At 43.0% G+C, this 12,979-nt stretch overlaps 1 protein-coding gene across 5 annotated transcripts in view; it reads right to left on the bottom strand.

The window, feature by feature from the left end:
• The window catches only part of ctnna2 (catenin (cadherin-associated protein), alpha 2), a gene marked incomplete at both ends in the record, with an annotated part of 596,683 nt that overhangs the window by 430,905 nt on the left and 152,799 nt on the right, over window positions 1-12,979 (bottom strand). For 4 of the 5 annotated variants that reach the window (XM_083634725.1, XM_083634724.1, XM_083634727.1 and 1 more), the window contains one exon: window positions 9,101-9,304. In XM_083634725.1, the coding sequence (XP_083490851.1) occupies window positions 9,101-9,304 (204 nt within the window). Of the gene's footprint in view, window positions 1-9,079; window positions 9,305-12,979 lie in introns of all 5 variants that reach the window. The other variant, XM_083634723.1, reaches the window with a different exon arrangement.

Below are 12,979 nucleotides of genomic sequence, written 5' to 3'. Positions count from 1 at the left end.
ACATTGACGCTCAGCCAAAGACAAGATGGCCTCCGATGAGAAGAGGACTCATACACACAGCCACCGACTGTTCCCTGCTGCTGCACACTTACAAGTGTTCCACGCACACACACACACACACACACACATTTATACACCGACACACACACACACACACGCCGACACACACGCACGCATGCACACACGCGCACGCACACACTAATACACATAAACAAATGGTGACAGGCTTAGCCCAGGGGCTCTGTTCCTGTCTGCTTTAAGTATTTATCAGTGCCCACACCCTCCCTTCCTTCCAATTCTCAAGGGTCAATGTTCACCAGCCTTTCCTGCCTAAGGGCCTCGAGATCTCTCTCTCTCTCTCTCTCTCTCTCTCTCTCTCTCTCCTCTCTCTCTCTCTCTCTCTCTCTCTCTCTCTCTCTCTCTCTCTCTCTCTCTCTCTCTCTCTCTCTCTCTCTCTCTCTCTCTCTCTCTCCTAACACTCTCCCTCTCACCTTTAAGACAACAGCGGCGGGGAGGAGAAGATATGCCCTGCATGGTGAGGAAAGTCAGCGCAACCCCCCGGGCAAACACATGTCCACACGTGCGCACACATATACATTATACAATATGCGATCGCTCAACCCCCCCAATTGTTGATGGAGCACTCTGGTGTGTCGTCTCCCCGGAGGGACCGTGTGACCTGGAGGGCCATCCGTCTCCCCTCTAACGATCCGCCCCTACCTCGCGCCACCCGTTTACCTTTATGTGCCACAACCAGGCTAACGGTGAGATTAGTGCTCTCGCTATCACACCCCCTAAATCCTTCTCACAGGCCCGCCTGAGTCCTTCTCACAGACCCCCCCCTCGCCCGCTGTGCCTTCTGGCTATGGCTAGGCTCTGCCCAGCCTCCCCTGACCCAGCCTGGTAATGCATTACTCTCCAGATCAATTGATAGATCGGCGCTGTCGGAGCTGCCGTAACTAAATCAGCTGCTCCTGATGATTCAGCAGCAGCCAGGGAGCAGCCCGCTGTCACCAATCACAGATCACCAGCAGCCGGGACAGGTATGGACATTCTCCTGTCACTTCAACCTAATTTATTGCCAGCTACCACATTGATTAACCTTGTGCTGTGGTTCAGCTTCCTATATAAAAATGAGGGGAGGGGAGCGGAGGAGCAGGGGGGGGGGAACTGAAGGGAGGAGGGGAGGGCCAGGCATAAAGACAACTGGATGTTTCCACTACTTCAGTAAACTTTGGACTTTCGCTGTAGAGCCAGGAGCGAGCACAGTGAGAGCAGGAGACACAACTGACTAGTAATGATTTTGTCTCAGGCTGTTGTCTTGTTTGGTGCTAAGCAGCTCGCCTGCTAAAGCATCCGGTTACATTCTGTTCTGCAACAGAACGCCAGTTCACGGATCCGGGTGGTTTTAAACAGGGCTACTAAACAGCACCTTTTATGAATGCATTATTTACATTTGAAACAATTAAGGCCAATACTGCCACTCTGTATATGTGTGTGTGTGTGTGTGTGTGTGTGTGTGTGTGTGTGTGTGTGTGTGTGTGTGTATGTGTGTGTGTGTGTGTGTGTGTGTGTGTGTGTGTGTGTGTGTGTGTGTGTGTGTATATATATATATATATATATATATATATATATATATATATATATATATATATATATATATATATATATTTATATATATATATTTATATATTTATTTATTTTACATCTGTTGTATAAAATCAATATCACACTCGAGGTTGTGCTGTTGTCTTGTTACTGATCTCCGGCACTCCCTCTCATGTGATATTGCTTAATTAGAAGCCTGTATTAATCGCGCTCTAACCTTGACGCCTCATGAAAACATCAACCGTGTTTTCACACTGGTGTGCATTACCTCTTTTTTCTTTTCTTTCTTTTTTCCTTTTTAAGCAATTGATAGTGGCCCTGTGTTACCATTTGTTAAGAATAATAATGAAAGTCTGTGGTTGGGAATAGTTTCTCTAAAGACTCGTTACAAGTGTCTTGCAACAGCTCTGTTATAATGCACGAAATGAATTTGGTGTGATCGTAATATACTGTAGCCTATATGCCAACCAAACACACTACTGTAGCATTAGCATGAATTCTAAGAGGCTGCTGCAAATGTCTTTAAAAGGCACCAGCATAACAACACTGTTCATATTCGGCAAGAAAGTCCAGGATAATGATCAAGAGCATAAGCTGTCAAAATTGTACCACTTTAATACAAAAATCTGAATATAATTAAATTGCACTTCTTGCTTTGCGGATAGGGCTTAGGCTCCACCAACTTTCAGTTTTAAATTGCTCACAATTTTCTAGCTATTTAAAGCATCTGCGTCAGTGTTTCCCAAAGACTGGGTCGGGGGCCCACAGGTGGGTCGCAGGAGATTTCATTTGGGTCACCACATACGATTTGCAAAGTTTCTTCCACAATCTTACATTTAAAATGTCTACACAGTATATTGTTTTACTGATGAGAAATAAAAACAATTACATAGCCTGTTAACTCCACCTAAATGCATTTATTTGGTCTCTCAAGTATTCAACGTCACAGACATGTATAAAACAAAAAGTTGTGTGATGTATCGCTTCGAATTGGCTGGTGTACCTATTCAAGAGAAGCAGATGTGGAAATGGCAGTAAAAATGAACGTTCATTTATGCACAAATTTGCTCCTCTCACAATTCATAGATGGGGCCTGTGGTGAAGTGGGTCACGATGGTGTGTCATTTTTAAAAAGTGGGTCTCTAGGGGGGAAAAACAAGTTTGGGAAGCACTGATCTACGTAAACACATTGGATGAAGTGTTTTATGAAAGCACTTGGTAACAGGGTGTGTAACCCTTATTGCGGATGCAGAGCTGAGAAGTGGAAGCGTTTTGTTCTTTGCTTCTCTTTGATTCACTCTCTGTTCTCGGCGAGGATAGCCAGGGGCTGTCCACAATCTCCCAGCTGTAGCCTCTAACACACAACTCATGGGCCTAATGAACCACGGCAAAATGACTTTAGCAGAAAGCTGCCTTTTGCCGCGAGAGGAAAGGGCACTTGAGTTTTCATAGGCGAGCACATGCCTTTAAGTTTGGGAAGAGGAAGTGAAAAGAGAAAATCCCCCCGTGGATTCGACACCGTACTGGCAGCAAACGATTGCGGCCCCGTTCTGCATTCTCCATTGCGCTAACCCTACGGTTAGTGGTGAGCGGCCAAGAGTTGCCACAGAAATTTAGCGCTTTCTTTTTCGATTTGACCCTAAGAAATGGTGAATAAAACCGGATGTGTCTCTAGGCAGTGAAGTGAAAGCTTTGGACAGGCAAGATAGTAACTCGTAATAGTAACTAGCTTTCAGAACCAAACCTTCAATATGGCCAAGAAGATCATGGGTGCCTGACTTTGTGTAAATGTGAGGAGGCAAAATCTGAACAGGGCGGGGCATCTCTCGGGGACATCCCTCAGATTTATATAATGTATTTTTCTTCATTCTTCATCATTTCTTGCAATTTTACATACTGTGTTTATTTTTATATATTTAGTTTGTATACAGTAATGTTTGATTCTCAATCCAATTTATTTAAAGAGATGCTATAAACACAGGAGAGGTGGGTAGGTGGGGGGGGGGGGGGACTAACATCAGTCATAGGCTAAATTAATTTGGACTATGATAGTTCTTTTATATTCTCTCACACTATCCTTTTGCTCTGGCATCCTGCCTATTGCTGTTGCTCTGCTGACACTGCTAACAGGCTATCATCTGAAATCGTTTGTTGAAAACACCTCACTTTAGTTTTGCTAGATTGCCAAAAAAAAACACAGTTTCAGAGAGAAAGAGAGAAACTCTGGCACACAGAACACGACATGACAACCTAAACTTACTAAAAAAGGGAAAAAAAAAACAGTTGTTAGCGAGCTAATAAAAAAAGTAGGTCACATAACCGTTTGTCTTTCACCTCTGGTGGACAGACACAGCTCTTCAGAGAAAAACACTTGTTCTTTTTTTATTATTTTTTATTTTTCCTTTGTTTGCCCACAAATTGTGCAATGCTACAGTACACAATTATGCTGCTCCACCACAGTCACGCCATTGACGATCGCATGTATTTTTAGCGCCGGTTGGACTATACCACTTGTGTTGGAAAGGGGGTGTAGCAGTTAGGTATTAGATGTTTTTTTTTTTTTTTTTTTACTAAATTTAGACTTTATCAATTTTGCCACTCCTCATTTCCAAGTGGAGTGCCTAACGCCTAACGGTGTAGGCACCAGTGGCCTTGACATCAGATGGAGGTCAAATCTCTCTCTCTCTCTCTCTCTCTCTCTCTCTCTCTCTCTCTCTCTCTCTCTCTCTCTCTCTCTCTCTCTCTCTCTCTCTCTCTCTCTCTCTCTCTCTCTCTCTCTCTCTCTCTCTCAGCACACAGATGTTGGAAGGGCTGTTAGATGAAGCACTGCTAATATTCTATGATGACCTGAGAGGGGTTCTAATCCAATAAGGAGTCTTATCTGATATGCCCTCCTTGTTGCTAGACTATGGTATAAGCACATTGGCCCCCGACAAACACACATTAGATGACTGGGCAGGGCATGGAGTATCACACAGGGCCTTTTGCCAGCCGGGGATGTGATAGTATGAGGATCGATGCACGCTTGCAAATGGCTTCATGGCCACAAACGATGCTCAATACAGAGTTTCCGTGATACATATATTATCCATTTAATAAAATTCTGAAGCAGCGGCCGCAATCATTTTGTGGCCGCTGCGTCAGAATTGTATTGAAATACTCTGCAGAGGACTTTTAATTTGAAAGGGCGGACACAGGAAGTGGTGACACCCGGCCGAGGCGAGAGGGAGCGAGAGAAAGAAGAGAAAAAGAAAGAGAAGAGAGAGAATTATAGATTTAATAGCCAACGCTAAGTTAGATCAATTTGACATCTGCAGTGCATTCTCTATTGATGTTCATGGCCAACTAATTATGATTGATATGAATAAAATATTGTGAAATAAAGTTCAAGCTAACGTTAGCTTGGTAACATTGACGTTAGCATCGTGCGTGCTACTGAGCATCAACGGGCCACCTCAAGGCTAGCTTCCCTACGACAGAGCCTTACGGCGCAAACAGGAACTGAAAACGACGCGGAAGCGATGCGAAGCGTCTGGAAGCGCGGGCAGTTTCACTTCGCCGCCCTTGTTAACAGATTTGACCGGTCACACCGGCCGCGGCGCGGGCGACTCGCGGCGATAGTTTCCGTGTCTGGTGTATTTCTGACGCGAGCGATTGTGTGCAGCCAGGCATGAAGTCAGTACAAGTTGTGAGCGGCGAGGAGCAAAACTGAGCACTTCTGGTGTGAACGGCACTTCGTTTTCCAGTGTGTTTGCGCCGTTGGAGCAATAAAAAGCTTTCAGCCAGTCTGCAAACTTTCCCACTGAGGCTAATATACAGTGGCCTCTGAAAGTAGTGGGTCAAAGAGGCATTATGTATGAATAAATGTGTTGTTGTAAATATGTAAATGTGTCAATAAATATGCTCAAAAGTTTGTTTTGCAGTCAAGTGTCACTTTATTTCATATTTTTTTAATGACCTATTGATATTCACATCAACTGCTGGCATACTTCTCACGCACACCACCCAGGTACAAGAAAACCATTTACCCCTGCTGGGGGGGAAGAGGGGGGGAGAAGAGGGTGCTTATGGTGGACTACCAGAGGAACTGGAGGCCCCCTGTCCAGTTTGCTATCCAGGGAGAGGAAGTGAAAAGCGTGGACTAAAAAATGAAGTACCAAATCAATGTCATTTAATTCATGTGATTATTAGGTCAACTTAAAGGATCTTGGCGTGAATAAGTGACAGCACCGCCACCGTTTTTGTAAAGATCGTTTTCTCAACGAGAGCCGAGACTAGCACCATGCTTCCTCCGAGACATACGCAGCTGCTTCTTTTCATCCAACAGCTAGGCTTCACCAGCAGAACGTAGCACGTGGGAGGATCACGCTATTCCCACCAGTTCCCTTCTGCACCAAACAGGCGCCCCGACTGACCAGAGGAGGCGCTAGTGCAGCGACCAGGACAAAATACCCTCAATCCAGCTTCCCTCCCGCAGACACCAGCCAATCGTGCCGGTATGGACGCCCGACCAAGCCGCCCCTCGCGTTGGTAGGCAAGGAATCTACCGCTACACTACCCGGACACCCCGAGTTGAGTTGAATTTGATCCTATTAGACATTTGTGTGAAATTGTCATAATTAGCGTATGGATTCTTGCGTTATGGCCAAAAATGGCTTTTGTAAGTCAAATTGTCATCAGTTCATCCAATTGAGTTCAAGTGGGCGTGTGTGCCAAAGTTGGAAAAAAAACAGAGAAAAAATCCCTCCAGGTGTTCCTGAGATATCACATTCACGAGAATGGGACAGATGTGAGGTCACAGTGACCTTGAACTATGACCTTTGCCTACCAAGATCTAATCAGTTCATCGTTGAGTCCAAGTGGACTTTTGTGCTAAATGAGAAAAGGATTTCCCTCAAGGCATTCCTGAGATATGGCGTTAACGAGAATGGGACGTATGGACGGACAGACGCACGGACACACGGACAACCCGGAAACATAAAGCCTCCGGCCGCGGCGGTCGCCGGGAAGAGTGTGGCCCGAGTACAGTCCATCTGGTGTGAAACTTGAAAAGAACTGCTTGGCCGTTTGTGTCTTTGATTGGCAGGTTTTGATGGGTCACCCTTTAACCGGGTCACAGTTTAATTCTGAAATGTGAGTAATTAGTTAAAGCAGGCGTAGCTTCGAGGACAGCATGTTATCGTCAAACTCTGCCGCTAATTCTTTTGACAGGTCTGCATTTTGCCATTTCACCACTACTGACAACTTGACCCCCAAAGGGGACAGGAAGTTCCTTTCCCAGCTTTATTTGTCACCCAGGACCCCCCCCCCCCCCCCCCCCACACACACACACACACACAATATGCAAATGCGTATCCACTTGTAGCACGTAATGTGCATGTGAAATGAGCTCAAAATGAATCACGTTATACAGACATTTACAGATACAATTCTAATGTATCCGCCATGTCCGCACATTGCAGGCTAATATCACACTTTTTTTGTCTCCTTTCGAAAATCTACCGGACAATGAAATGAACACAATAGAGGTTAATATATGAACTATATCATAACTCTGCCTCCCTCTCCCATCTAGCAGCATCAAAACATCTAGAAGATGCTCATTTAGGTCCATTCATGAGCATGTTATGGCTTAATGGCCCTACTGAATGAACTGAGAAAGGAAGGTTCATGGGCTTAGTAATTGCCAAGGTCGGGGGGGGGGCTATCTGGCACTTTACAAATACTCTACCCCCCCTAATGACTATAAGAGCTGGCAAACACTAAATGGCCCGAAAGAGAGGATGAGAAGCCCTAAGGAACATTTGAGAGGACTGCTTCCTTTGCTTCCAGCGAGCAGCATCACCTCAAAGCACTTCAACCCGCTTCTTGTTCAAATGGACGACCCACCGCAGCCAGAAACAACCAAAAGGTGAATATATTTAACATTGATGGTCGTGCCAATATTCATTTCAAGCTGCCATGAGCTGCACTGAGTCACTAGACATCCTGGTTGAGTGAAACATGAGTGCATTACAGCCATCTTGCACACTGAGCTAACTCGGCCACATGCTGTACCGTAGTCGAGGTCATTGGGGGTTATCTCAACGCCCAGGCTGGCCCCCGGGATGTGCCACGCAGTGGCAGTCACAGGCTAGGGCTTTTACAGTGATGTACGCCAGTGGTCCCCAACCATCGGGGCGCGGAACGGTACCGGGCCGCAACGCATTTGGTACCCGGCCCGCGAGCCGGTCCAAAAATCTATATATATATATTTTTTTTTAATAAACATAGGCTATAATATTATAGGCTGTGTGTGGTAGTTGAAACATAGTTTCAAGTTGACGTTTATTTATGTTTGTATAGTTGAAACAAAAACATAAATACTGTAAGCTACATAAATGGAAATGTTTGATCATTAATATCTACTTTTAGAAATGATATAGGCTGAAATCAAATCACTGTGCATAATTGTGAAAGTGTCTTTATTGACAGATGAAAAGGCTGTTATTTACCCTTTGTCACCCCCTGGTGAGTAAATATATACAGTATGTAACTAAAACCATTAAAATTGACAACCGGTCCGCACCTTTTTTTTCTCCATGTATCTACCGGTCCTTGGCACAAAAAAGGTTGGGAACCCCTGATGTATGCCACTACAGAGGGCACCACAGAAGGCACTACAGAGGGCTGCGATGGCCTGGGTAGTGCCCCGCAGGGGCAGTCACAGGCTAGGGCTTTGCAGTGATGTCTGGCACTACAGAAGGCACTACAGAGGGCACTACAGAGGGCTGCGGAGGCTGAAAGGCTGCCGCGTCGCTCGGTGTCACCCTGTTGACATTACATTAACATTCCCCTGTTAGCCGCGCACAACAGAGGATGGCTCTCATCCTGGGGAGAAACGGCGACTCTGTTTTTTTTTTTTTCATGTCTCCTCCAGTGCTGACATCAAAGTCCTCATTTCATTCAGACAAGAGCGGGAGGGGAAAAGCTATCTGCCCAGAAGATCTTGAAGGGCCAGCCTGAAATGGGCGCTACACTTTTAGAGACACTTGTTTTTTCTTTTGAAGATAACAGGGATTGAAGAGAGCCCCGAGATTGGAGGTTTGAAAGAGAGTCGCCACGTGACACAAAAGGCATCATTTTGGCGGAGCCACGTTGAGATAACCTAATGAGAAGTCTGTTAATTTGAGACCTAATGCTTGTTTGGTGTGAGTTGAAAGTGGTGCAGGGAGAGATATTAGGAGAGGAAATAGCCCCTTCTGGGAGTCGAGAGAGGAGTGTTTAGTTCTGCATTTCAATGGAGAAAGAGTAGCTGAGTAGCTTTAGAGATGTCAAATCAATATGCTTGAGGGAAAGAGGAGGGTGGTGCGGATTGAGTGGAATCCGGGGTGTGTGTGTGTGTGTGTGTTGTGTGTGTGTGTGTGCGTGCGTGTGCGTGCGTGCGTGCATTTGTGCAGTGACTGTGGTGAAACTCGGTCACACTTAGCACGTGACGGGAGGGAAGACTCACGTTGTTCATGTACTCGCTCAACAGGTCCTGGAGGGCCTGCCGGACGGCGTTGCACTCGGCCACGATGCGTTCGCGGCGGTCGTCGCGCGTGCAGGACGAGTCGGCCATGAGCGCGGCGCCGCTGATGATGCTCTCCAAGCGCTCCTCCAGAGAGGGTCGGAAGCGTGCCTCGCTGAACGTCAGCGGGTCCAGAATGATCTTGTTCTGCAGGGGGCAAAAAGACAAGAGGAAGGTCAGCACGATAGTACAGAAAACCAAGAGAGCTAAAGCATGGCGGACGGACATTTTATCCTGTGAAGAAAACCAGAGATTCAATTTTGTAGCAACAGAGAATTACACTATCATCTTACTGCGAAACTAATTACACCCGAGGACTTTCATTCCAGTTATGCACCATATGAAAAAATAATCGAATCTTGGTCAATATTCGGACAAAATGCAGGCATGAAAATACAACAAATTCTGGGAGACCAACGTTAGGACTCATCTTGAGACGTTTGCTTACAAAGTAGTTGTGTTTTAGAGGATAGAATAATCTGCAGTTTTGAAATATCGAGCGATGCATTTCAGGCTGCATTTGTCTTTTCAAAGTGGATATACTGTAGCATTTTTGGAATGAAACCTTTTTCAAGCAGAAAAGCGTGGTCATTTTGAAAGCCTATACAACAACAAAAAAATCACCTTTTCCCTGCAACAAATTGCAATTGCAAATTTTGAAACATCTGACTCACAAGTGCATGTACGTTGATAAAAGGTATACTACTTTCCTATCTAACAAACTATCTTTCCACCAGCTACTAATATAATGTACTTTGGATGACCGTAGTCCCAATATTGATATACGTGTTTCTTAAAACGAGGAACTCTTTACAGAAAATGACATGTAGCTCTCTGCAAGTAGTTGTGAATGAGGCTGAATCACTGTAACAGCAATCGGCCATTTCCTTTTTCACAAGAACTTGACGGTAGGATTCAGTTGAGAAAGGCCCCCCAAAAAACGGGGTAAGGTGATGAAGTGGGCAATCAAGGGTAGCTGGAGTTGGAGATAGCATGTTTAATAGACCTTAACAAAGTATAGAGAGCAGATTTGGCATGGGCCAGGGCAGCAGAAGGTCCAGGCCAATCTGTCTGAGGAAGTAGCCAGAGGCAAAAAAAAAAGAGAAAAGGATCAGGGGAAAAAAAAAAGGAGGTGACCTTGAAGTCCATTGCTTTGCTAAGTATGTTAATTCATGCTTTTCTCTTCTTTAGGCACAGTGTGAACAGGCAGGGATATACCACCACCTACACACAGAGACGAACACACACCTTATATTATTGGAGTTTGCACAAAATAGATTTTTTTTTTATGATCTCTACTGTGGGGCACATTACCATATTGATGGTGGTGATCTTATGTTTTACGGCGATACTATTTAAATATGCCGCTCACAGCAGTTTGTGGCATGTTTGGGGTTTTTTTTAAGAGGCAAAGACACACTAGGCTATATGTTGCTTTTATTCATGAAGACCGGCACTCTGCTCTGCACTGCGTATATGCTGTACGTACGTATCGAGACTCGGGTGACCCCAAGATGTTTTATTACAAGTCAGAACGCACAGTTCGCATAGTTCTTACACGGACCCAAGAGTTTAGAATTTGGGTTTTTTTAAGCCGGATAGTCAAGTGATGTCATGTGACTGCCATTTGTGGGCTGAAAGTATGGAAACAACTGTGCCAATGTATTTATTTTGAAAACAACGGTGCCAATGTATTTATTTTGAAAACAACGGTGCCAATGTATTTATTTTGAAAACAATTGTGCCAATGCATTTATTTTGAAAACAACGGTGCCAATGTATTTATTTTGAAAACAATTGTGCCAATGCATTTATTTTGAAAACAACGGTGCCAATGTATTTATTTTGAAAACAATTGTGCCAATGCATTTATTTTGAAAACAACGGTGCCAATGTATTTATTTTGAAAACAACTGTGCCACTGCATTTATTTTGAAAACAATTGTGCCACTGCATTTATTTTGAAAACAACTGTGCCAATGCATTTATTTTGAAAACAATTGTGCCAATGCATTTATTTTGAAAACAACTGTGCCACTGCATTTATTTTGAAAACAACTGTGCCACTGCATTTATTTTGAAAACAACTGTGCCACTGCATTTATTTTGAAAACAACTGTGCCAATGCATTTATTTTGAAAACAACTGTGCCAATGCATTTATTTTGAAAACAACTGTGCCAATGTATTTATTTTGAAAACAACTGTGCCACTGCTTTTATTTTGAAAACAACTGTGCCACTGCTTTTATTTTGAAAACAACTGTGCCAATGCATTTATTTTGAAAACAACTGTGCCAATGCATTTATTTTGAAAACAACTGTGCCAATGTATTTATTTTGAAAACAACTGTGCCACTGCTTTTATTTTGAAAACAACTGTGCCACTGCATTTATTTTGAAAACAACTGTGCCACTGCATTTATTTTGAAAACAACTGTGCCAATGCATTTATTTTGAAAACAACTGTGCCACTGCATTTATTTTGAAAACAACTGTGCCAATGCATTTATTTTGAAAACTGTGCCGATGCATTTATTTTGAAAACAACTGTGCCAATGCATTTATTTTGAAAACAACTGTGCCAATGCATTTATTTTGAAAACAACTGTGCCAATGCATTTATTTTGAAAACAACTGTGCCACTGCATTTATTTTGAAAACAACTGTGCCAATGCATTTATTTTGAAAACAACTGTGCCGATGCATTTATTTTGAAAACAACTGTGCCAATGCATTTATTTTGAAAACAACTGTGCCAATGCATTTATTTTGAAAACAACTGTGCCAATGCATTTATTTTGAAAACAACTGTGCCACTGCATTTATTTTGAAAACAACTGTGCCACTGCATTTATTTTGAAAACAACTGTGCCACTGCTTTTATTTTGAAAACAACTGTGCCAATGCATTTATTTTGAAAACAACTGTGCCAATGCATTTATTTTGAAAACAACTGTGCCACTGCTTTTATTTTGAAAACAACTGTGCCACTGCATTTATTTTGAAAACAACTGTGCCACTGCATTTATTTTGAAAACAACTGTGCCACTGCATTTATTTTGAAAACAACTGTGCCACTGCATTTATTTTGAAAACAACTGTGCCACTGCATTTATTTTGAAAACAACTGTGCCAATGCATTTATTTTGAAAACAACTGTGCCAATGCATTTATTTTGAAAACAACTGTGCTACTGCATTTATTTTGAAAACAACTGTGCCACTGCATTTATTTTGAAAACAACTGTGCCACTGCATTTATTTTGAAAACAACTGTGCCACTGCATTTCTTTTGAAAACAACTGTGCCACTGCATTTCTTTTGAAAACAACTGTGCCACTGCATTTATTTTGAAAACAACTGTGCCAATGCATTTATTTTGAAAACAACTGTGCCACTGCATTTATTTTGAAAACAACTGTGCCAATGCATTTATTTTGAAAACAACTGTGCCACTGCATTTATTTTGAAAACAACTGTGCCAATGCATTTATTTTGAAAACAACTGTGCCACTGCATTTATTTTGAAAACAACTGTGCCACTGCATTTATTTTGAAAACAACTGTGCCAATGCATTTATTTTGAAAACAACTGCGCCACTGCATTTATTTTGAAAACAACTGTGCCAATGCATTTATTTTGAAAACAACTGTGCCAATGCATTTATTTTGAAAACAACTGTGCTACTGCATTTATTTTGAAAACAACTGTGCCACTGCATTTATTTTGAAAACAACTGTGCCAATGCATTTATTTTGAAAACAACTGTGCCACTGCTTTTATTTTGAAAACAACTGTGCCACTGCTTTTATTTTGAAAAC

Source organism: Poromitra crassiceps (genome assembly GCF_964638095.1).
Source record: "Poromitra crassiceps genome assembly, chromosome: 4".
Classification (NCBI taxonomy): domain Eukaryota; kingdom Metazoa; phylum Chordata; class Actinopteri; order Beryciformes; family Melamphaidae; genus Poromitra; species Poromitra crassiceps.
The sequence above is the reverse complement of the archived record's forward strand: the minus strand, read 5'-3'. Positions and strand labels throughout refer to the sequence as shown.